Here is a 25,212-nt window from a genome sequence, read left to right as displayed (position 1 = left end):
AGCTGGGTGGCTCACTCACCGTGGGAAAAAAAATTTCCACCCCCAACTAAATATGTGGGGGCAGGGCAGAGGAGGCAATGTAGGGAAAAAGAAATCAGTAAAACAGTCATTATCCCTGCTTGGGAAAATGCACTCACTCTTGACACAGAAACTTCATCCCTGTCCTTAACTTGCACCCTCTTACAGAAAAGATCTGGGGGTTATGGTGATTCTTCATCTACATTTAAATAGATTTTAAATGTATGTACTTTTAAATATATATATATTGAATATCTCTATTTTTAAATATATATTTTAATATATAATTAAAAGTTGATCACTTTTGCAAAGGAAAAAGAGAATCAGGAAAGAGAGAGATCCCCCCCCCCCCCCCAATGATCTGTCTTTGGAAGACGCAGAACAATTAAAACTGGGGAGAAAGCAAAAAAGAAATCGTGGAATAAATTTTTTGTTCACATTGTTTCCATTGGGTTGTCAGGTGAATTATAACACACTGCCCTTGTATTAAAAGTGATATTTCTCATGACAGACAGAGGCCGCTGGGGGAACCATTAAACAAGAAGTGGGAGTGACCTTTACATTCTGGATCAGTGATCTGAAGGTTATCCTAAAAGTGCTAAGTAGATCCCTAACCCTTCTTGATCCGCTCTGGCAAGAGAGCTGTCATCACTCAGGGCTCAACAAGGGAATTGCTCATGATTCCAGGGCTCTGCCAGGAGAAAAAGCGCGAGGGGGGGAGGGAGAAAGAGGGGAGGAAAACATTTCCCCACACTTGTCAGCGAGATGCCAAACTCTCCGCGAGTGGGATGAGCCGAGCAGATGCCGGGATGAGATGCCAAGGCGGCTCCCCTTTTCCCTGCGCTTTTGGGTGCTTATAAAGGAGCCCGGTGTCTCCGCCTGCCTTCTCTTCTCCTGGCAGGTGGCCGTGCGCGCTCCTCGCCGGTGCAGCTCCAGCCAGACCAGAGCGCTCTTTGGTGGCTCCTCAGCCCTCCCGGCAGGCCAGCGGAAGAGCAGCCCCGGCAGCAGAGCCAGCCTGGTGCCAGCAGGAATTTCCCAGGGATCTCCCTCCGCTTCCAGCTGCCCTGGGAGAGTTTGGTGTCGCTGCAGAAAAGAGATGAATGAGTGAGTGAAAGAAGAGAAGGGGGGTCAAGGCTGCTAGGGGGGAGAACCCGCGGGCAAGCAGCGAGAGGGGCCATCGGGAGGAGCAGAAGGCCAGTTGATTCGAGCTGGCACCGGCGGGGGAAAAAAGTCGATCGCCAGCAGCAGCATAAAAGTGCGAGCGGTTCCTCGGCGGGGGAGCAGCTGCGGCAGCCACAGGTGCCCCGGCCAGCCAGGGCGGCCAAGCCGTGGAGCGCAGCCAGGCGAGGCTGTCGGGGCTTTGGGATCTGGCGAAGGACACTTACCCCGACGCCGCGCCTCCCCGCCGGCGGGAGGTCGAGGGCGAGAAGCCCCCAGGGACGCGGGGAGGCTGCCCCGCGGCGTTTTCGGCTCCAGGAGGTGCCCGTCCGGCCATCAAGATTTTGTCCAAAAGCAGGCAAGAGGATCGCCCTGCGCTGAGCCGCCTGGTGGGCAGCAGGCGCCGGCTGATCGCGGCCGGCGCGCTGGGCGTGGTGATGGTGCTGCTGCTGGTCATCCTGATCCCGGTGCTGGTCAGCTCGGCCGGCACGTCGGCGCACTACGAGATGCTGGGCACCTGCCGCATGGTGTGCGACCCCTACGGCGGCACCAAGGCGCCCAGCACGGCCGCCACGCCGGACCGCGGACTCATGCAGTCCCTGCCCACCTTCATCCAGGGCCCCAAGGGCGAGTCCGGACGGCCGGGGAAGGCCGGGCCGAGGGGGGCCCCGGGGGAGCCCGGCCCGCCGGGGCCCGTCGGCCCGCCGGGAGACAAGGGCGAGCCCGGCCGCCAGGGCCTGCCGGGCCCGCCCGGGGCGCCGGGGCTCAACGCGGCCGGGGCCATCAGCGCCGCCACGTACAGCACCGTGCCCAAGATAGCCTTCTACGCCGGCCTCAAGCGGCAGCACGAGGGCTACGAGGTGCTCAAGTTCGACGACGTGGTCACCAACCTGGGCAACCACTACGACCCCACGACGGGCAAGTTCACTTGCTCCATCCCGGGCATCTACTTCTTCACCTACCACGTGCTCATGCGCGGCGGCGACGGCACCAGCATGTGGGCCGATCTCTGCAAGAACAACCAGGTGGGCGACTGGGCGCCCCACGGAGCGGGCGGGGGAGGGGGTGGGGAGTGACCTGACCTGGCACAGCTTAGTGGGACCTTTGCATTCTGGCGTGGCGGGCGGGAATCCAACAGGGAGGCTTTCCGCTTCTTGCGTGCTTCTTGCGCCAGGAATAAAAAGCGGCACCTGTTGAATCTGTCGGTAACGCAGCTAGAAAAAAGCGGCCAGCAGCTCAGCTGCAAAAATGTTTGCAAAGGAATGAAACAGAACTTAGGAAAGTAGAAAACGATTAGTAGAAAGCGGGGGAAGAGAGGATGCGGGGAAGTGGAGAGTTTCTGGTGCGTGGTTTCCTGTGTTTCAAGAGATTCCTGCACTGAGCCTTTTTGGGGGAAGGTTGAAAGCTGTGAGCATCAGTGGCTGGCGAGGCCTTCGCGCTTTGCACACAGTCCGGAACACTTTCCCTATTCGGCGGCTGAATGTGTAGGTGGGTGGAGGCGGTCGGCAGGAGGGTGGGGAGTTGCGACGATCCAGGAGTCTGGATCAGAAGGGAGTTTGGGAAGGCAGCCGCGAGTCGAGAGTCAGATTAAGATCTGACTTCGGAGTAAACCCATCCGCTGCAGTCGAGCTTCTTTGGTATGTAGTTCCCTCGACAGTAGATTCCTCCTGTTCCAGTTAGTTGCTGCTCCTTGTCATGTGCTGAAGAGCCAGGGGAAATACCCTCCCCCCCCCCAACCCTTTAAGGCCCCCGTGCATGAACTGATGGCTTTATTCCTCAGCATTGTGTTGTGCTTGGCTGAGGGCCTAACCGGGTTTTTTGCACACAGCCCCCTACCCCGCAACATCCAGGCAAGGGGGTGAGTGAAGCGGCGGGGCGAAGAGGCGGCAGAGTTCGGATGTGCACTGGAGAAGCTTCCCGACGGAGCTTTGAAAGTGTGTGTTTGGGCGGGGGCACTCAATAATGGCGGAGTATGAAGGACGCAGGATTCATTTAAGAGTTAGACCAGAGACCCGAGGAGGTCCTCACTGGGTCTGGCTTTATTGCACATGCAGAATAATGCACTTTAATCCATTTGCAAACAATTGTGAAAGTGGATTGAAAGTGCATTATTCTGCATGTGCGGAATGGATCATTAATGAGGCAGCAGGAGCGGGTAAATTGCTAATCCATGCATCGCCGGCACAGGAGAATTCTGGCCTTCCCAGAGGTCAGGGGGCCATTGTGGAAGAACTGGACCCCGTTGGTGGTCTCTATGAGGGAAACACAGGGCCCCTTCCGCCCATGCAAAATAATCTACTTTCAAAATTGTTTGCAAGTGGCTATTCTGCACAGTTAAACCCAGCTTCAAAGTGCACTGAAAGTATTATTCTGCATGGGGTCTAGGCTCCAAGGACCCCGAGCAGAGACACCACCCGAGACCCCTGGCTGACATCCTTGAGAGGCTCCAGCCCAGGTTTTCAACCTGCAGCACTTCTCAGGCGCCTTCCAAGCAAGAGGCGATACTAACTTCATGGGGGGCCTTTCCACCCTCGCCCCTCCCGGTAGTCCCAGGAAGGCGGTCTTTGGGGCTGACCTCGGTGACTCGGGCGAGGAAGCCTCTTAGCTGCCCCATTGGAAAAGGCAAGGCGAGGGCGGACGAGTGCTTACCCTCCCCCTTTAAAGACAGCTTTACTATGGCACTTTTGGGGTGCACAAAGCGAAACTGCGCGGGCGACTCGGCGGCGCGTGGAGGCTCTTCGTGTGCAGCCGGATCCGGAAAGCTAATAGAAAGCGTGGGTTTTCGCTCAGCTGGGGCTCGATGGAGAGAGGGGAAAGGAAAGGAGAGTGTAGTAGGTTAAAGAAGAGCGGTTTATAAACTGAAGGCTTTTCACGCACACATAATTTCCTGGGAAGTAAGTTCCATTTCAAGCATGAGAAAACTTTGTTTGAGATCAACGTCCCTTCTGAACATGCAGGATAATTCACTTTCAATCCACTTTCACAGTCGTTTGCAAGTGGATTTTGCTATTCCACACAGTAAAATCCAGCTGCGAAGTGCATTGAAAGTGCATTATTCTGCATGTGCTCAAGGGGCCTGAGTGCTAAAATAGGATCCATGTAGGCAGCCATCCTTGCAAAATCCCTCAGGGAAGACCTGGTGTGGCTTTCCTACTATCAAAACATCCTCTGTGTTGGGATGAAAGGCAAAGGGAGAATGTTTGCTTCAGCCCACTAAAAAAACCTAAAAATTAACTCTTAGAGTGGGATGTTAGAATAACCAGCATGTAAAGGAAATGGCAGGTGAAAACTTATTTGGGACTGAAGGTCCTCTTAGAGATGCTGTATAGGAAGGAAAATGATTGATGGGAATAGTTGCCAGGAATCTGAGTGCAACCCATGTACATAGTTACACCAGTGCAATAAAGCAGTCATAAAGGACTCTAGAGGAAGTGCCACAGTGGTCAGAGGGGATTACTCCAAAGTAGCTGGGTGCAGAGTCATAACCCAAATTTGATGCAAACCTTACATTGCAAACATATGCAGAGTTACTCCAGTCTAAGCCAGTTGAAATCTGTGGAGCTGGACTAGACCAAATGTATGATAGTTAATGGTGCGTGAAGTTTTGTCGGGAGGTGGGAGTGGGTGGAGGAACTACCCACCATGGTATTATTACGCAGGAGGTTAGTATACTGCTGGTGGGGGGGGGGGGAGTATTGTTTGCCTTTGTTTTCCTTTCAAATAGTTGGCAAAAGCAAAATCAGGCAAATTTGCTCTGTGATTCATCAATTCCTTCCACCCCCATCCCAATCTTTGCTAGGCCAAACATCAGAGATCATGAGAGTCTGTAGTGTGAAAGTCACAGGAACCATCCATTTTAATTAGGCTAAGTGGTGCTGCAATTGCCTGCTTACAGTGGCTCTTAAGTAGCCCCCAGAGATCTGGCCCTTGTAAATTAGTATCTTCATATGGTATACTTAGCACGTGAATATAATTGCTTGAACTGATTATTATCTGAGTAAGTAAGATGGATAAATGCAAGAAAAAGTAGCTGGGAGTTTGTGCCTACGGTGGCTTGCCTGCTACAGTGTCCTGTAAAATGTTTATGAATGAAGTACAAAGAAAATTAGTCACATTCATAATCCGTCATAAAATTTAATTCCACAAACATGACAGCAAACATTTAATTTACTCAAATGGCCACCACAGCTGCTACACAACAAATTTGTAATGCTTACAAAGAATTACAGAAGAATTACAGATTTTATATTCATTAATAAGCATTTATCTCATGCTAATATGCATGCTGGGCCCTGTACTGAGCAATAAATTACATTCTGCCCGGAGTGCTTGTTGGTTACTGTTTTCATGTTCTGAGATTCCTGAAAATCTTAGGCCGCACTGAATTGTTACTCTTTGTAAAGTTAAATAGTAGAATGAGCATGGCTTGCTATATACTGGAGAAGAGTCAACAAAGCTGAAACATTGGATTTCGTTTCCAGTTCTATTTGAGATTGTGAGTATCCTCACACACACACATACCCAGCAAGGTGGAATAATGAAAAAGAAATTGCTGAACATTGTTACTGGGAACACCAGTGTACTGTAACCAGATGAGAGTCTTTCTGATCCCTCCATTGTGTGTTGCAGGCAGGAACACAGATGGAAGCATCAAAGGCTGGTAAATTAATCTAATGTGCCACTTAACCTTTTGTTTATGGTTTCTCACAAGTACTGTAAAAATTAAATTACAGGGACATCAGTAGCAATTAATCAAATTAGCAAAAGCCTACCATAAATAGCACCTCTAAAGACAGACCACACTGGTTCAACAGTAAACAGCAACAGAACAGGCCAAGTCTCACATACTTCAGTTCACAGTGCAACTTTGTAATGTTGCCTATTAGAAAGCATTATTTCCCTTTAACACTTGATGGAAAGAAAAATAACACAACACAGCACATGGCATATCTTTATGAGCATAAATATTAAAATAAGGCTGGAGACAGCCTAAGTACATAATCCCAGACATTTATAAATTGGTTAATTTAGACACTACATAAACAGAGAAGACAAATATTGATTGTGCAGGGCTGAATTCAGATTATATTTATGCAGCCATAAGAAATCCTTAAGCCATCTTTTTATATTAGGCAGCAGTTTTAATGAATTGGATGTATTAGACTGCAATTTGATCTTGACAACTAATGAACTGTGAGAGCAGTTTTCTATACAAAACAAGGATTTTCATTTGGAAACAGAGCACACAGAAGCAGACCTGTATTGTAGGAAAGCATTACCCTGCTACCCCTGTATTTCATTCAACAGCAATGTATATTCAATATCTCAAGGACTCCCATGTAACACATTGCCTTCCTTAATAGTTAGACAGCTTAAATATAGAAGTGCTGAGGCCATAACATAATTGGTTTGCTTGCAGTTTTAATGTCCCTGTATGCCTTTATAACCTAGTGAGGTGTGCAATCATGAAACGTATGCAATGTACACTGCATTAATTGTTTAATTTTGAGATTCCTTTAACACATGTTTAGCAAGAGGCTTGGGGTTCCTCTGAGACTGTCCTCACAGGCTTTAAAAAGAAATTGCCATAGCTGCCACCACCCACAAAAGAAGCAGGAACCATTAAGGTAGCCTACCGTGAATGGGATTGAGGTGAATGCATTTGCAAGGCATTGTAGCTGTACACAAAATGACTGCAATCTGCAAAGTATTTTTAGGAGCTCAATCGATAAATCATTTTTTTAGCGCAGACAGCGTCCATTTCTGTGGAGTGTATGTCTGCTCTCTGTATACAGTGTTTGTTTATAATGATATATGAAGCACATTTAATGCCAGAGTCAATAGAGTCCACATCATTTTGTAATAGGAAAAAACCTCAATCTATCAACTGTGATATAAATTCAAAAAGTAGCAATTAAATGCAGTATTAATAGAACCTGAGTAATAATTTAAGCAGATTTAGTAAAACATATGTATCAGTCTACTCCTGCAACCAGTTCTGTAATAACTGCAATAAAGCCAAGTACATCTTTTCCTTTACTGTTTCCAACCTCAACAATGAACTCAAATCAGGTTAGATTTTTTAGGGGTGAATAATGCTGGGTGATCCATGACACTAGCTGGTTATTAATCCTTGGAAAGTTTGCTGTAATTTGATAAATAGTGCTTAAAGAGTGGTCAAGACAGCTCACTTCAGTAAACAATGTTTTTTTTGAAGCCATGACTACCTTGGATATTACTATACAACATGGCAGCTTAAATTAGGTATTTGTTAAGCAATTACAAATCTTTTAAGCCTTTCTGAACCTTCCTATATGATACAGAAGAACTGAGTTCCTCCTGCTTCTGTGATTTATAATATCCTGTGAGAGCTGGCATGGTGAATAGCCTTATCTGTTGTTAACATTTCTGTATTAATGTGGGATGAAAATTTAATTTGAAAACCTATCAGTTATGGTTTTGAAAGGCAGGCACGGAAATCTTTACTTTTTTTCAGTTCAAAAAGATAAAAAAAGAATCCGGCATATTGCATGCCAAGTCATGCATTATTCCTTAGTTCAGGTTAGCAAAACCTCTAAATCACTAACAGCTCTGTTGAACAGTGACGGAACAGAGACAGGCTACAAAGCAGATGATATGTTGTTGCACTAACATAAATCGTACACAAATAAAAACGGAATGTGTTTTACTAGTGGAAAGGAATCGTGTATAAATAACTAGGATCACATTCTATTCAATGACTATATGCATTTTTTTATTGGTGGACTGTTACTATTACAAACTTTTATTAATATTGTAATCATAATAAGTATTCTTTAAAATACAAACAGAACAATTAGTTAACTTTTAAGCAGGACTCAAGGCTGTCTGAATAATAATCAGAAAAGAGACATGAATTAATTTAATGAATGATTTTTATTAATAAGCCACACAAATGGGCAGCTCAATCTACTGCAGATACGGGGGGACTGAATGCTCACAGGAAGCAGCAGAGGACCACGCTGATGCACCCCCAGCAGTGGAGGGGGCAGAGGCACCAGTGCCCAACCGCCCCTCAGCTCCACAGTGGCAAAACCCAGAAGTCCAAGCTGCTGCAGAGCAACACAGGTTTCCCGAAGGTGGAACGGAATTTAGTTGGCTTCCACCTGGGGTTCAGGGCCATGAACACAGTGGCTTGGGGCTCAAGAGTTATGCCGCCTATTGAGCTCCACAGGTTTAGGGTTGCAAATGCTGTGGCCCAAGGCTCAAAATTATGCCACCTGAGCTCCATTAAGCCCCAAGGAGGGCTTAAGGGTGGTAAGGCATTTTTCTTCTTCTGACTCTCTGAGCCACTTGGAAGTCTTTTGGAGGCTACACAGCAGCACCACTGTCCCCAGGAACTGGATTGGGTTGTTAGTATATGATGGCAGTTGTTTGGGGGAGCTGTGTTGTTTCCATATGCATCAAAATTATACCAATCAGGATGCATTATTAATAGACTCAAAGACAAAGGCATCAAAGAATTGTTCTACATGCTCATTCCTTCTATGCATCCTGATTCTCTTGTAACAGGTCTGATTTTTACCTTGAACAATAGAACTCAGGTACAATGTTAGTTCACTTACCTGTATAAATCTGACCCTCATCTGGATAGTGGCTGTGTCCCAAAGTCCTATTTAATCTAACAAAGTGGGCTTGTAATATTGGGATATGGTTAGCTTCTTCCTGAATTGTTTCATTAATGTCTTATTACAAACTGCTTTTGAAACAGAGCAACCACAAGAAAGAATAATTTAAAGACCCTTTGAGTTGATGGAATCAGCTTCCTGGTTCTTTTTGCCATCTTGATTTAGAGCTAAGACACTGGTGTGGTATGGTAGCTAAAATGATGGACTTTGAGCATGTCCTCGTTTGAACTTCCATTCACCCTAGAAAGCTCCCAGGATACAGCTGAAAGACACATGATATAGAGCATTAGCTGAAACTGCAGGCCAAGGTCTGGTAGTATCTGCATAGCAGGATGTCTCTTCGAGTCCTATGATAGAACAATTTATGATACAAATACTATCAAAGAAATAAGGGCACTGCTTCTACCAAGTTACAGTATCTCAACCTAATATGTGAAGATAAAAAAAATAACATGTGGGCTACCCTGAGCTTCTTAGAAGGAAAAATGGGGGGTCACATTAAAAGGATTTTCCAAGGGATTAGGAAAAAGTTTGCTGTGGTGGGGTAATATAACCAGTCTAAATACATGGCTTGAATTTGCACCCACCTTCAAGTGTCTCTTGCCTTGAAAATCCGGTAGGGTCGTCATAAATTAGCTATGGCTTGATGGCAAACAAGAGTTAATCCAAAGCAGGTCTGCTTAGAAGTAGGTCACATATTATTCAAAGGGGCTTACTCCTAGGAAAGTGTCCTTATGATTGGGACTTTAGTCTGCTACGACATGTCAATGATTATGTCGGTGAAGAAGAAACTCAAAAACGTATGTCCCAAAGAGCACGTGAAGATGTTGCCCTCCCTTTCCCGTACCAAAGTGCTGTTATATGTTGAAGTGGTAAACCATGTTATTCTTTGTATGTCTGTTTCCCTTAGGTCCGAGCAAGCGCGATTGCTCAAGACGCGGACCAAAACTACGATTATGCCAGTAACAGCGTTGTTCTACACCTGGAGCCGGGAGATGAGGTCTACATAAAATTAGATGGAGGAAAAGCACATGGAGGAAACAACAACAAATACAGCACATTTTCTGGATTTATAATTTATGCTGACTGATTTAAAGAATCAAACACTAAATCACATTCTTCTGAGCATAAGTGATGGATTCATGTGGCAAAAGTCAACAAAACAAGAATCCCAGAGGATACTGGCTGTAGACACCTCATTAAAGGGGCAAAATGCTACCTGACTCACATCTGTGCAACCCAGAGAAAATGTTTAAAAAAATAAAGCAAGTTAAGCAGATGTGTGACCCACTGTCGCCAAAGCAAAATACTCCTTGTTGTTAGTGTCCATGTGAATGAAGTCCTATATAGATCCACAACTTTTATAAGAAAAAAAAAACCCTTAAGGCACTGAATTACTTCTCAAGCATATATGATACTTTTGGTGTGCTATGATCTTGCTGCTTTTATCCATCCATCAGCTTTGGTCCTTGTGACTTACCTGCTAACTATGATGCGTGTGGAGCCAGCTCATATTATGTGGTGAGGAATGATTTTACAATAAAAGGAAGATGTAACTGAATTTTGCTTAATCCCGCAAAGGAATTATTTGTGCATCCACCCCCTTCCTACCTAGAAATAGAAGCTTTCCTACTTCCAAGTGTTTAGCTGCAACTTCATTGTTTGTGGGTGCATGTCCAGGTTGTCAGGCGACTATAGTACAATTGTACCTAATCCTGTTTTCCCATGCCACCCGAGATTTCTTAGCCAGCTGCTCTTGTGTGCATGACGGCTGTCCCATTCATTTCAACAGAGGGAGACAATGCATGTGCAGATTCTTGTACCCAGGCAGAGTGGAAATGGATGGGCAGCCTGCACAAAGCAAGAGTTTGCCGTGCACACGGTGCTCTGAAGCTGTGTTTATCATGACAGGAAGTCAAGTGAGGGAAAAGCAAGAGACTGTTCAACTCAGTAAAAAAAATATATAACTTAGACTGAAAAACACTATATACTGACCTCAGCAATTCTACTTAACGCAGCTTGCTATTTTCATCTGGTATAAAATTTAATGTTTTATTATTATGAGCCATCTAGAGAAGCCTACAGAGTCATTACCACCCATCTGCCTCCATTAGTCTTTCTTTGATGACATTACCACTTGTCCCTGGCATCATTATTATTAGAAGGGTTCGGATTTATATCCTATCTTTCTCTACAAACTCCTTTTCCCTTCCTCTTCCATTAGAGTGTTTTCCCTCATCATGCCAGTGTCCCCCTACTGCAGTACTTGTCCCCACACCAGCGAATAAAAGCTGTTGGTTTTTGTGAAACAACACTTGGCAGAACTTGTCTTGCTGCCCACTTTCTTGATGGCAGTGGGGAAGCAACTTTCACCCACCCATCCCCTTGACCAAATTGCAGTCCGTTTGCCTTACACCATAAACTGGCAACTAAATCCATAGTTAGCCATTTTTTAGTTTTTTGGAACTCCTCTGTACACACATGCACAACTGTGGGGAGCTCCTTTCCTATAGTACTGTGGTACCTAAGGAAATACCAGAACTAAGGAAATAGAGAACTGATTCCCCAGGTTTTTCCCACTCTGTCAGCACTTTCCTGGTTTCAGCAGAGTATCACTCATAGAAGGAAACATACCAGTCAGCCCTCGCCTTAGTCATGGTGTTTGCACAGGCTGAAGCTGGATGAGTCCTTCAAGAGCTCACTTGCATGCATCTTGGTGTAAGAGCGCGCGCATGGGTGGGTGAGGGCTTTCATAATTGCATACTGATCAGTAAAGCATTTCTACATTCTAATAATCAAGGGCTGTGCCAGCATTTGTTTAGAACAGGGTTTGCTGATAAACTGGACTACTGTAACATCACAAAGCCAAGACCTTGTACCATTTCCACAACCTGCTATATGATTGTGTTTTTCATGTGCAGACTAATTTCCCATCCTCATCTCTGTAAAAGTCCTGCAAATTAGGCCAGCATTTCCTGTTTTACAGCTTGGGAATTGAGGATGATATCTGATGTACCTCCAAACCACCAGCAGAGTCCACAGTTGGGTTCTGCTTTCTCCAGCGCTGCCATTTCTAAGTCTAATACACCATTCATTACACTATTTACTCTTTTTCATGAAAAATATGTAAATATCCAGACAAGTTTAAAATCCTGTTTATTTTAATCATGCCAAGAGAGAGAGTTGTAAAGCAACTCATCTTGCATATACATTTCTAGTTAGTTTCTATTTTACTTAACATAAATGTTTAGATTTTATACACTAAAAAGCTTCAGTGAGACCATTACATAAAAAGTTATGAAAATATTCGGTGCTGAACTAATGGTACACAAGTAGTCTTTAGTTCAATGCAAAGAGGCCTTGCTAAACTGGGATGATGAAATATATGCATATTATTAAATGTAAAACAAATATGCAAAGGCTGTTTCCGCACGGCCGTGGAGGCGGAGGCCGTTCGCATGCAAGCATGCGGGCGGCCTCCGGAGAGGACGGCAGGCGGCTCCGCATGTCCCACATGTTCCCTGTCCCACTCACCTTGTCCCCGTCGTCGGCCTGCTGTCCGTCAAAGCCCCGCCCATGCTGCCCTCCAACCTCCAGCAGGCCGACGACGGGGACAAGGTGAGTGGGACGGGGAAGGGAAACAGCGTGTTCCCGGCGGTGCTGTTCGCACCGCGCCGCCGGGAACACGCTGTCGGGGGAAAAACAACCCTTTAAAGGGTTGTTTTTCAGGGCGGCCTGACGCCGCCCTGGGGAAGGGGGAGCGACGCCAGGTCGGCGCTGCTGCTTAGCAGCAGCACCGCCTGTGCGAATGGCTCCCTGGGGACGGCGTTTATCCCGTCCCCAGGGCGCCATTAACGGGCTGTGCGGAAATGGCCTGTTTATTCAAGCTTATTTTTCTTATCGAGAGGGGTTCAAACAGAAATTTGTTGGTTATATTTCCATAAATATACTTTGTCACAATGAATGCTATTATAAATAAGGTGCTTGTTTTAAAATTATTAAAAACAAACTGCAGAATTTATAGTAGCACTTTTAGGAGACTCTTAACTGTATTGAGAAATCCATCTCTGAAGAAGTTTCCTACTATAATAAGCTTGTTGCATCCATCTCCTGTGTGTTTTTACACTAAAGTAATTTCCACAGAAGCTTATGTTACCTGCTGATAAAGTTAGGAGCAACTTATTATGGTCTAGGGTGAAAATGGAGCGTTATTAATGTTTATTTAAAATGTTAAACCATAATGATAGCCAGACATCTAGTTTCTCCATTTATTAGATTTTACTATAAACAGAAAAAAACTAAATCTGTTTAAAAATCAGACTTTCCATTTCCTCAAATACCCAAATTAACATTATCTTCTTTCTTAATCCATTCTTGTTTTATAAAATTTGTCAGTCAGCTATTACACATAGAAAAATCCACTCAAACAACCATTGAAGTACATCATTCTTCTCTCCGCCTGCTTTCAAAATGTAATTCAGTTCCTAATGTTTTACCAGTCAATCTATTTTGTAGCAATTTTCATGTGATTCTGGCTAAATTACTCCCAGTTCTGGCATCAATTTACAATGATTATTTTTTGCTTAAATTCAGTGTAAGCATATGGTATCTTTGATAGAACACAAGTCCATTGTGTTTGATAGATTTGATACTTGGTATATATTGGTTGGTAGCGACACTCTTGAAGTTATTCTTGAAAGTGTCCAACAACATGTTTCAAGAATATGCTAGTCATATTACAGAGAGGTAGTGACTACCTGTGTCAAAAAGCTATCATTCAGAACAACTACTCTTGTCTTGTTGCAAACTGCTTTTGACATTCAGGAGATTTCAATTGCTGCTTGTGATGCTGTTGGAAAAGATGAAAAGGCCCCCAAGTAAACGTATGCAATTCCTTAAAAAATGCTCAAAGGTAGTCTAGTCATAGCTAGATATCCAGAACCCATAAAAATAATATAGGAACTTCATTGCAAAAGGATATGTAAAGCTGAATATGTTTGAAAGTATAATAAACCCTTGACATTAGATTGCCATTTTAACAGATATGACCTTTTCTTTAGCTAAGTCAGCATTTCTCCCTGTTTTGGTCCATAAGTCCACTGAAAAGAATAAAGTTTTTTTAAACTAATACCTTGGCAACCTGATTTGTAAATTATGGGCTGTGTTACACTAGCTCATTAAACTGTATTACTTATTTTGGTTTTTGGTATCTTCTCTTCACACTGATTTGTGTTACTATCTAGTTTTAGTCCTCTGATTCTATAAAAAGGTTTTTTAAAAATTAGGGCCATACTGATGTATAGGAGATTTGGTTTATTGAAGCCTATTATCTCTTTCAGAAATAGACATGGGTAAGCCTATTGAAATTGTCTGAAGCACTGTGACCACAAATTTCAGTCAGATGTAATGCTCACAAGTGCATTGTGGGCAATGGATATTAAAAGACCTTCAAATTATGTATTTTCCAGTCCATTCTTTATAATACCATTACAATATTTTTATTCATTAAATTTCCCCCTGTAGTGCTTTTACAGTACAATCAGAACATATTCCTGTGAGTAAGCCCTACTAAATAGACCTGAGTATGATTGCTCTCTTATTTTTCATTTGTCAACTTCCATTTCATACAGATTATTCAAGTATAGCTTTAAACACTGAATACTAAAAATATCTAGCTAATTAGCAATAATGGTAGTATTTCATAGCAAGCCCATTCAAATGAAGTCAGTAAATGCACTGTCACTTAAGTCCCTTCCACACACGCAGAATAATGCATTTTCAATTAGTGGCGTAGTGGTTAAGAGCAGGTGTACTCTAATCTGGAGAAACCAGATTTGATTCCCCACTCTGCCACCTGAACTGTGGAGGCTTATCTGGGGAATTCAGATTAGCCTGTGCACTCCCAACACACGCCAGCTGGGTGACCTTGGGCTAGTCACAGCTTCTTGGAGCTTTCTCAGCCCCACCTACCTCACAGGGTGTTTGTTGTGAGTGGGGAAGGAGTTTGTTTGTAAGGAGTTTGTAAGCCCCTTTGAGTCTCCTATAGGAGAGAAAGGGGGGATATAAATCCAACTCTTCTTCTTCTTCAATCCACTTTCACAATTATTTGCAAGTGGATTTTGCTATTCTGCACAATAAAATCCAGGTTGAAAGTGGATTGAAAGTACATTATTCTGCATGTGCAGAAGTGACCTAAGAGTTGCAATGCTGTGGACATGTACTTCAGCATAAGACCCTTAAGCTAATGGAATTTCTAAATAACCATGCATACAATTGGGCTGCGAGCTTCCTGAAGTAATGCAACTGATGCATATTTAAAAATGAAAGACTTTACATATTTAAGATCACTGTTTGGAAAACCTTTGTTTATATGTGTTTAATTCAGCTGCTCCCAGAGGGAGGGGTCCTTTCAATCTTCCTTCCTATGGTATCCCTTGGCACTCTAAAATCTGTCTCTTTTGAAGACCAGGGAACTGACTGGAATGGTATCTGGTATTTCTCAAGTAAAATTTCTTTGAAAATGAAAAGTTTTAGGGGAAGTTTAAAAAAAAAGAAAAGTCCCATTCATATCCTCAAGTGTTTTCCAGTGCAATCTTAAACAGAGTATGTTTAGGACTGTTCTGTTAGATATATACATAGGGCTTTCTGGATCATAGGCTCATTCCGCACATGCAGAATAATGCACTTTCAAACTGTTTTCACTGCTCTTTGAACCTGTGCGGAATGGCAAAATCCACTTGCAAACAGTTGTGAAAGTGGTTTGAAAACGCATTATTTTGCGTGTGCGGAAGGGGCCATAGAATCATAGAGTTGGAAAAGACTTCAAGGGATCCCAGCAAGGATTATGTGGAGTTCCAACATCATTGCATCCTGCAGCCACAACAGCCCTCATAAGTGCTACACCAATCTTGGCTCGCACAATGTGTTTGTGATGGCTAACAGAGTATCTGCAAGAAGAATGGTACACTCCTTCTATCTTGCTAGGCGACCTCTAACAAAAGTGTCTCATCCATCAGAGGAAAGCTGCAAACATGGTTAAGTAACATGGTAAGATACAAGCTGTAACAGTATATGAGGCAGAGCTAAATGACTTGTCTCTATTTGACAAACAGCTGCTATAGTTAAAAGTTGAATTAAACTAATACTTGAGTCTGCAATCAAAAGGTTGGGCTTGAAATTATATGGAAAGAATGCTAGCTGTACTGTAAAATGAAGTCTGACAAATTTATGGGAACTTGACTACTATTACTGGTTTTTCTGAAGAAGCAGGCCTTCACATTGCCATTTTTGCTGTGACAAATTTTACCTCAGAAACTTCACATGTAGCATACCCCTACTCATTTTCCCTACTTAAAGGTCAGCCACTGTTTGGGGTTCTCTATCAACAGTTTATCGATTTTATTTTGTGATATACCTCTAACTAACATTTTGGGAACTATGTTTTCAAGGATATGGGAATAGCCGTGACCTCCGTATTTCTTCAGTCTATTCTTTGTGTGAATGTCATGAGCAATGACAACTTTGTCTTCATAGCCTTCATCAATCAACATCCGAACTCTGCAAAATACAAATAATGAATATTTGTCAATGTCTAATTCATACTAATCTGATAGTAATGTAGTAATAATTTTTGAATATAGGTTTAAACAGTATTATTAATGAGGGGATGGGGTCTGCTACACTTAAAAGATTATATGTACAATCTGGTAAAAGAGACCTCCCCCTTCCCAAGTTTTTGTTTGCTTAAGCATCAGCTTTTGGCTGAGCAATTGTGATGTAATAATATTCATGAGCATTCTGTACAATCAAAAGAAAATAGCAGGTGACATAATATTTGCAAACAACTTGGCTTCTGAGAGGGAAGTAAACCACCACTTGAGCTGTGAAATTCCTAGACATAGCAGTAGCTCTGTGTAACTGACAATTGAAGGTCAAGCTATCCTGATCAGGCCTTCAGTGCAATGGTCTGAAGTGATCCTGTTCCCTTCCCCCCACTCCTTATCATGTGCCAAAATGGCTATCCCCCCCCCCCCAGCTGTTTCAGCACTTGAAAAGTCATGGGCAGGGGTGAGAGACACTAGTGCTATACTGTGGGCCTGATGAGGATCAGCCCCCACAGAATTTTTCAAATCACCTTAAAATAGCAGCCGCATCCTCGTGGCAGCCATAAGGACACTATCACATCTGGCTTGGTCCTATGTAGGATCGTTGTCTAACCCCGAGAGAAACTCAACAGTACCATCCAAAGCAGAGTTATATACCCTTCTATGTCCACTAAAGGCAGTTCTGCATAGGATGGTGCTATCAGAGTTTTTAAAAAATATTGAAAGTTGCAGTGTTATTTGTCATCTAAGCTCATCTACAGAACGGTCTGAAGAACCTTCTTCTAAGAAGTCCTGCAATGCTTATAGAAGATGCTTGGGCTCTAGCAGTTTACCTTTCACATGATCTCATCAAAAATAAGGTGGCACATAGGATAGCCAGCAGACCTAGATTTAAAAAAAACGTCCTGTCCCTTTAATTGATGTGGATCGGGGAGCTTAAGGTTTTCATGGCATGGAAATGAACAGTATTACCAGGTAAATAATATCTCATTATGCCCCTATAAAATGAACAGGACTTTTTTTCCTCCAGGCAACTGGCAACCTTTGTGTGTGTGTGTGTGTGTGTGTGTGTGTGTGTGTGTGTGTGTGTGTGTGTGTGTGTGTGTGTGTGTGTGTGTGTGTGTGTGTGTGTGTGTGTGTGTGTGTGTGTGTGTGTGTGTGTGTGTGTGTGTGTGTGTGTGTGTGTGTGTGAGAGAGATATATCAACTAAAGTCTAAGCAAGCAAGTACCACTGAACTTTTCTCCATGTAATTTATGTCAAACCCCCCCCCCCCCCACACACACACACACCATTATTGAACTACACCACTAACAAACTGATAAAGATATCTGGACAAAACTATGGGCTTGAGGAACACACTTATAGATGCATGTGCACATTCATATATTTACATATCTTTTTATTCAACATTATCAGACTTGAATGTGAGCAAGCCTGAAAAATATTTCCCCCCTCAAATATTTATACAAAGAGACAGGGGGTCAGTTTAATTTGTATGAGTTTATGTGGAACACAAGTCAAACATGAGCCTACTGAATTTTAAAAGCATCCTGCCATTGTCCTGTGTCCAGCCATTTAATGGCATTTCTAGCATAAATGCATACACAATTCTGGAAGAAAAGCAATATTATATTCCTGTAAGAATCCTCTACCACTTTTGTTCAGTCCCAGTTTAAAGGAGGAATTGCTGCAGCTAGGGAAGAGGAATGCTACACGGCACACCGAACAAAACTTGTTTCAGTCAAAAGCAGAAGCCATTACTTCTAATATCTTTCTACTTGCACAGCTCCAGTCACATCTCTTTTATCTGTCACAACACTGACTCCACGGTCCTAGAAATGGTTTCATGATGTGTTGTAACAGGAAAAGACAACAGGGAGAAGTCAGAACAGGACTGACACCTTTATTTACACCTATTTCAACTTCATGTCTAATGAAGACAGCAACAAGATACAAGGCAGATGTTATCACCACAGAACAGCCATGTCAAATTACTTCACTCTGAAACTGCCTTCATACAGATACAATTCAGAAGTGGGCTTGTGCAAATAGCTTGGTAACGATGGCTATGTGTCATTCGTTTCATACTACCATTTCCTTTTTTAAATGTGATGATTAGGGTTGCCAACTGGCTGGGGAAAAAAAAATCCCTTGTCCCTTTAATAGATGCTTAATAGGATATTATTTACCTCCATGCCATGAAAAGCTTCAGCTGCCCATTTCCCCTCATTGAGCCTCTATAAAATACACATAATGTTTTTCTCCAGGCCTCTTGGTTTATACACTATCCAAAAGTAAGCTGACTTGAAACATGTCCTCTTTTCCACTTAGTCCCTGCTTCATTTCACAGTTGTGAGAAGAAGGGTTGGGAAAGCACAGACCTTTATTGTATAAGATCTGGAGAAGTTTTTGGCCAGACATGGACAACAGAAAAGCATGCCCCCTTCCCTCAGCCCCTCCCTATGTTTGCACAGTTCCTGCGTTTTCATCATCATCAAACAGAATTGAAGATCAGAAATTCATTGGTAGTGGAAACTATCATGACATCATAGCTGACTTAGGGGTTTTCAAGGCCAGAGATTAACAGAGGTGGCTTGCCATTGCCTGCTTCCGTGTAGCAACCCTGGAATTCCTTGGTGGTCTCCCGTCCAAGGATTAACTTGGGGTGATCCCGCTTAATTTTAGAGATCTGGCTAACCCGGGTCATCAAAATCACGGCACACTGACCTCATCCACAGTTAATATTAATGATCATAACTACGATATGAAAATTGCAAATTCTCACTAAGAGGGAACCTAGTTAGTATTACAGAGCTAAACCAGATCTTACAGAGACACACTCTGTTTGTTATACTGTGGCTGTATTAACTATGTACAGGAGGAATGGGAGGAGAAACTGAAGGAGCAGCAAGGACAGGCAGGACAGTGGTGCTAAACCTAGCCACCTTGAGCAGGTCTGGAGAGACTGCATGCAAATCTTCTAAATAAATCAATCCAGCATCCATTCTTTTCCTTCTGAAACTGCTTCTCCTCAACTATTTTTCCCCCAACAAGGACCACTCCTTTGAGTCACACCAGAAAACAAATGGGAAAAGATGCCAGGCAGGAAAGTACACATATGCACGCACTATTCATAGAAAACTTGACAGGATGCGTGCACAGGTCATGCTGGTATAATGTCTACTTCAGACAAGGATTTTATACACACACACACACACACACACAATTCTCAGTAAAATTCTTGAAGCAATGAAAGCCACTGGGAAAAGGGGAGGGGAAATTCTCATGCAATGCCAGAGGAACGTTCTCTTTTTCTCAATAAGATCTGGTATACTCATGGCTAAATCTACACCGGATCTTTGTAACAAAACAGCAAGACTCAGAACTACGAAAAAGACAGCTAGAAACAGGTCTCATGCAATGGTGGTTAGGATTGCAGCCTAAGAGTCAAGGTCAGTTTGTTGTACTTTTAAAATGTAGCTGTGAAACAGGGTTGCTAGCTCCAGTATGCATTTCAGTGACTACCTATTTACAACGTACCTTAAAATCCTCTCATTATCACTTGGCATATCAATATCTGGATTCATCTGGTAGAGAATGAATTCTGTTCCAAAAAGATCATACTCTAAGTAGCATCCAAGTTTTGCAAACTCCAACAGCTTCTTCTCATCAAATATAGTCCTGCAGAAATCACAATATACATATGCATAGTGTAAACATGCTTACCGATTGAAGTATTTAGTTTCATTTAACAACAGCCTTCCAATTTAGCAAAGGTTGGTTTGGAAGTCACTTAATCTTCGGTGTTCAGACAATGCTGTATTTATAAACACTGCACTTCCCTGCACATTTGGTTTATCATTAAACTGAATGTCTATAGTTCACATTTCTTGCTGTAATCTTTTTCAGGTACAATCTGAATTCAGTGAGTGAGGAGCTCATAAATACTCCATTATTTTAAATAAATATTTCCTGAACGTCTCTTGTCTCCCTATATTGTAGTTCTGCTCTATTTCCACATTTTCATTCTGGCTATCATAGTGAGTAAATGTTTAATAACATCCATATGCACTTTATTTACCAATATTCCTCAGTACTCAGTTCAAAGTGCTGGGTCTTACCTTTAAAGCCCTTCACAGCTTGGGGCCACATACCCGAAGGATTGGTTTTCCCCATATTTGCCAACTCCATGTATCACAGCTATTTCTTCACAAGTCAGTAAGAACTGCTATTTTAGAAGCTTATTCTGTATTACTCACAGCCCCTCCTAACTAAATGCCATCTGAAATGCTGCTCCAGGGAGTTAGGAAACCCCCAAAGAGCAGTAACTGGGGGAAGGGGATTTAGGGGTGCAGCAGAAGGGGTAAACTGAAAATGTTGTGCTCTGTGGGCAGAAATTTGCATATTACCCCTGAGAAATGCATGGAGCTTGACACCAAGCTGCAATTTTGCTGAATCAGTGTTGGGATATAAATGTTCCCATTAGTTTTTTCAAAGGAAAACTGATTCAGGGAAACACTGAAAGTGAGAGTGGTCTGTAACGTGATGCAAACAATGAGCTTCACATGAGAACATTTACTTCACCACAGCACAAATATGTACTTAGGGCAGGAAAACAGACCCACAAATCATTATGATTAATAATGACAGGTGTCTGAAACAGGCTTGGAGTGTTGTGAAGAACACTGACTTCCGCCATCACCAAGAGATTGGGGGGAGCATTTTACTACCCCAAGATACACTGGAATTTGGCGTGGCATACTGACTATACCCCTAGTGTAATTTGTCGATGTTTCTTCACACTTATCTTAATAAAGTTTTTGAAAATATGTATGTAAGAAGAGCTTCAGAAATGCTACACTTCCAGCAACCACCATCATTTAGGATGCTTAATAGTAAAATCATGTGTAGGAATACACCAAATAGTGGCTTCCAGTTATACTGGACATTGGGCTATGCCTATGGTAAAAAGTAAAGGTTCCACAGTACTACAAAACAGATAAAAGGCTTAACAATCAAGTAGTGTGAAAAATAAGGTATGCATATTTAATTAAGATAAAACTCCATATTTCCAAATATATTGCTAATGAATAGAGTAGCTACAAAGACCTCAGTTTACTGATCTGCTCCAGAATCTTTCCAGGTATTGAGGTCAGGCTGACTAGGCAGTAATTGTTTGGGTCCTATTTTTTTTTCTCCTCCAGGACTTCTTCTGTTCAGGAATTCTCAAAGATGATTCTGAGATTACTTCTGTCAGTTCTTTTAATACCCTGGGATATAGTTCTACAGGCCCTGGAGATTTGAATTCATTTAAAGTAGCCAGGTATTCCTGTCCTGCCTCTTTATTTATTCTGTACTGAATTTCCCCTACTGCATCTTCTGTTCTATTTCCATATTCTTTATTCACGTTTGTTCATTCCTTGATCTATGATTGTTGTAATCTCATGGAAACCCTACCAGCGCCTCTTGGCCAAGAGCTCAGAAAAAGTGTCTTCACCCAAGGGAAAAAAAATCCCCTGAATACATTCAATAATAAATTAAGCAAATACATTTACTCTGCTTAATAATAGCATTGTGCACCCCCATTAATGTCCCCTTTTGATTACTATTGGTAGGGCTGACTCCATGCCGTTGCCACCTAAGGCTCCTTCTTCCTGTGTCAGCCTACACGTTTCAAGACAGGTTGCAGGTCCACTATGAAGCTCACCTGGGCCCCTGGCAACAGCACAAATTAGGAGGTAATAACTCTGCTGCCTGTCTTGGACTTGGATGGAATGTATCTGACAGGTGATTCCTTCACCTGTCCTTGGCTAATCTGGCATTGCATGCAGCCGGTTAGGTCAACTAAACATTCTGTGAAAGGGTGGTCAAATGGCATGAAAATATTCACCCTGAAAAATTTTGTAGTTTCACTGTATGATCCTAAATCTGACTGGTGGACCTGCATAGCCAGACCAAAGCAAAGAGGGCTTCCTACCTGCTCAAGACATGGTTGTATAAGCAAACATGACTGGGTGCATGGCTTTATAACATTATAGGGACCCTGATTGGTAAGCATTACCTAAAGAAAAAGTCTGTTTCAAAATACTGTAGATAAGAGAACAAGTGTCTACAAGCAGACCTCAAAATAGCAAAAAAGACAATTAAAGCAGGTTTTGTGATACTTGACACTCCGCTGACCTCTCACTTTCTGCCTCACAAAATTGTGGGTGCAATGCAATCCTGATCTGAAATAACAATTCTCACCCAACTATATTTTGGTGCTCCTTCCACTTCATGCAACAAAAGTCATTAGAACTAGTTTAATTGCATCATAAGTCTGTTACCATGGAAATGACTGATGTCACAAATTCAATATTATGACTTAACAGCAGGATCAAGTAGAAAGAACAGATGGGACGAGTGAGAGAAAACTCTTGTTCAAACACAACTGTCACCAGCAGGAGTCTCGTTATTGCCAACTGTAATTAATAAAAGCCTTATTTTAAATATTCTTCACAGTTTACAGACTCTTTATCAAGTGGCCTTTCAAATGATTTTGCAAGAGGGTGTCTTCCAGTGACTGCTTTGACACAGTTCAAGTTATTACCAAAAGCACTACTGTAAAACAGACATGAATACTGCAGCGCTGTGTTGTTTCCAGTGACTTAGATCATAGAGGCAGGACCACAAGAGCTCATCTACATATAGAGAAGGTAAAGAAATATATTTAAATCAGGCTTATTAATAACTACCAGGATGGTCACTAGTGGCAACCAAGAATCACTTGCAAACAGCCAGGCAGGGAAGCGTTTGCAATCTGGAAGACAGCTGGGAGTTTCTTTTAGGCTGCCAGTGCCACAAATGATTAGCATAAGTAGGACTGGGAAGGAACGTTTGCAGCATTTGTAAATTTATTTGCAAAGATGTTTTAAGTTATACCTTAAGTTATATCTGGGGGCTTTTGAACATGCATACAGTTAAACTGCTTTGAAGTAAAGAATTTATGAGTATGATCTTCAGTGACAATCCTTGTGTAAAGACAATGTTGCAACCACAAAAATTCAACCGATAGCAGCCGTATGACCACAAATAGCTTCCAGCCTTCAGCAGTTAATATTGCTAATCAATACTTGGGTATCTGCCAACTAATCAGCCAAACAAGGTCACAAATGCCTGCCTTGGACAAACAGGCCATATTTCTCAACTGAGAGGATGGGAAGATTCATTGTCTATTTTATTTTTTTGCACAGGAAATCATGTTATTCTTTGTGGTAGTAAAAAGAAATCCATTTAATGCAATGTCGCGTTTTTTAAAAAAACTTGTAGTGTGTTGTTTAGCTACAATATGTTTAGTTTTGTTTAGCTGCAGAATTTGAAGACTCTATTATGGAGAAGTAAGATCTAGCCTTTTCCTACATCACAGATTAGCTCTTTTCCTTGAGCTGGTTGAAGACATTTTTTCAGCAGATATGCCTGTGCAACATTATAGAATTGTCAGCTCTGGACTGGAAAACACCTGGAGATTTTGGGGGGTGGAGCCTGGTGAGGGCAAAGTATCATGCCATAAAGACCAACCTTGAAAGCAGTCATTTCCTTCAGGGGAGCTAATCTTGGTTGTCTGGGGACCAATTGTAACAGCAGATCTCCAGAAGCTACCTAAAAGGTAGCAATCATAGCAACATACCTATTCCATGTCTGTTCGAAGGCCAGTCCCGCACAAGCCTCGCAAGCGGGGGGTGCCCCGGCATACTTGACACCAGTGCACACCCCCCCCCCGGGGCCGTTCACGCTGTCCCTGCAAACGGTCCCAGTGCCCCAGCAGCCCGTGGGGTAGCATTCACACGGGCCCATCAGCAAGAACACCTCTTAATTTGTCTCCTGGCCACCGTCACACTGGAGAGGCCAGGGGACACAGGGCCAGAGGCTTGTCCCATGGCCTCTCTAGTCCTCCCCCACAAAGGCTTTTTTACCACCTCCACACCGGTCTTTATGCCCTGTGCGGAACAGGCCCAAGCGTAGCACTGGCTGCCTGAACTTGCTTTTAGAGGCTAGATAAGCTTGCTTTTATATGTAGGAATGGCCCAGCTGATGTGAAATCCCTACCAATTCTACAATAGTATTCCAGTGGTAAGATTCTGCAATGATGTCAGCCTTGATTATTCCACAGCTCTGTGAATGCTTACTTAAAGGTATGCCTTAGTGAACTCAGCAGGACTTGCTTTCAAATAAACTCATAGGCTTGGCCTGCTAGTGACTGTATCGTGAACATCCTGGTGCAAAGATTGCCCCACTTATCCAGTGTCTCATCTAATGCAGAGTTATTTTTGTCCCTAAAGAACAAGGGCATATTACTTTACATAGCATACGAAAACTAATATTTAGAAAGGCTTGAGGAGAAATGATGAAGTTCCAGTAGAAGCTCTCATATGAAACTTTATATTACATTTCTCATATCCAACAGGTGTATGCTAGGACAGCGGCAAGGGTGGTAGTGGTGTAAAAATTTCTTACTGGCAAAGGGCCTATATACAGGCAAAGCTCACTCATTCTACAAATGTGCAGTGTGACCTCTGGGGGGGAAATAGGATCACAATTCTGTGACTGCTGGCAACCCAGCAGGCTACAGATGAAATGGCACAGAGGGAGAAGGCTTTAGGAGTCAGAGGTGAAAAGCAAGTCTCATTGTGCATCTATCTGTGCAGGCGTAGGGCGAGGAAGCAGTAATGGGGCTGTACCAAAACTTGGAAGAAGTAGCACAAGAGAAAAAAAGACCTGAAAAGCA

General features: G+C 42.9%; 2 protein-coding genes across 3 annotated transcripts in view; one reads left to right on the top strand and one right to left on the bottom strand.

Annotated features, from left to right (window-relative positions):
- The first annotated feature begins 776 nt into the window (after positions 1 to 776).
- C1QL3 (complement C1q like 3) lies at positions 777 to 10,404 on the top strand. The gene is made up of 2 exons (XM_048510818.1): positions 777 to 2,201; positions 9,754 to 10,404. Exons 1-2 carry the CDS (start codon positions 1,614 to 1,616, stop codon positions 9,931 to 9,933), a joined length of 768 nt encoding a protein of 255 aa, XP_048366775.1. The 5' UTR covers positions 777 to 1,613; the 3' UTR covers positions 9,934 to 10,404.
- PTER (phosphotriesterase related) overlaps positions 5,291 to 25,212 on the bottom strand; it is a 39,377-nt gene continuing 19,455 nt past the window's right edge. Inside the window, exons 4-6 of one of the 2 annotated variants that reach the window (XM_048510817.1) lie at positions 19,989 to 20,129; positions 16,269 to 16,400; positions 5,291 to 9,105 (exon numbers count right to left, since the gene is read on the bottom strand). In XM_048510817.1, coding sequence (XP_048366774.1) covers positions 9,084 to 9,105; positions 16,269 to 16,400; positions 19,989 to 20,129 — 295 coding nt within the window. In that variant the 3' untranslated portion in view covers positions 5,291 to 9,083. Of the gene's footprint in view, positions 9,106 to 14,917; positions 16,401 to 19,988; positions 20,130 to 25,212 lie in introns of those variants that run through there. The other variant, XM_048510816.1, reaches the window with a different exon arrangement.

The sequence above is a fragment of the Sphaerodactylus townsendi genome, linkage group LG11 (genome assembly GCF_021028975.2).
Source record: "Sphaerodactylus townsendi isolate TG3544 linkage group LG11, MPM_Stown_v2.3, whole genome shotgun sequence".
NCBI classification, from domain to species: domain Eukaryota; kingdom Metazoa; phylum Chordata; class Lepidosauria; order Squamata; family Sphaerodactylidae; genus Sphaerodactylus; species Sphaerodactylus townsendi.
The sequence above is the reverse complement of the archived record's forward strand: the minus strand, read 5'-3'. Positions and strand labels throughout refer to the sequence as shown.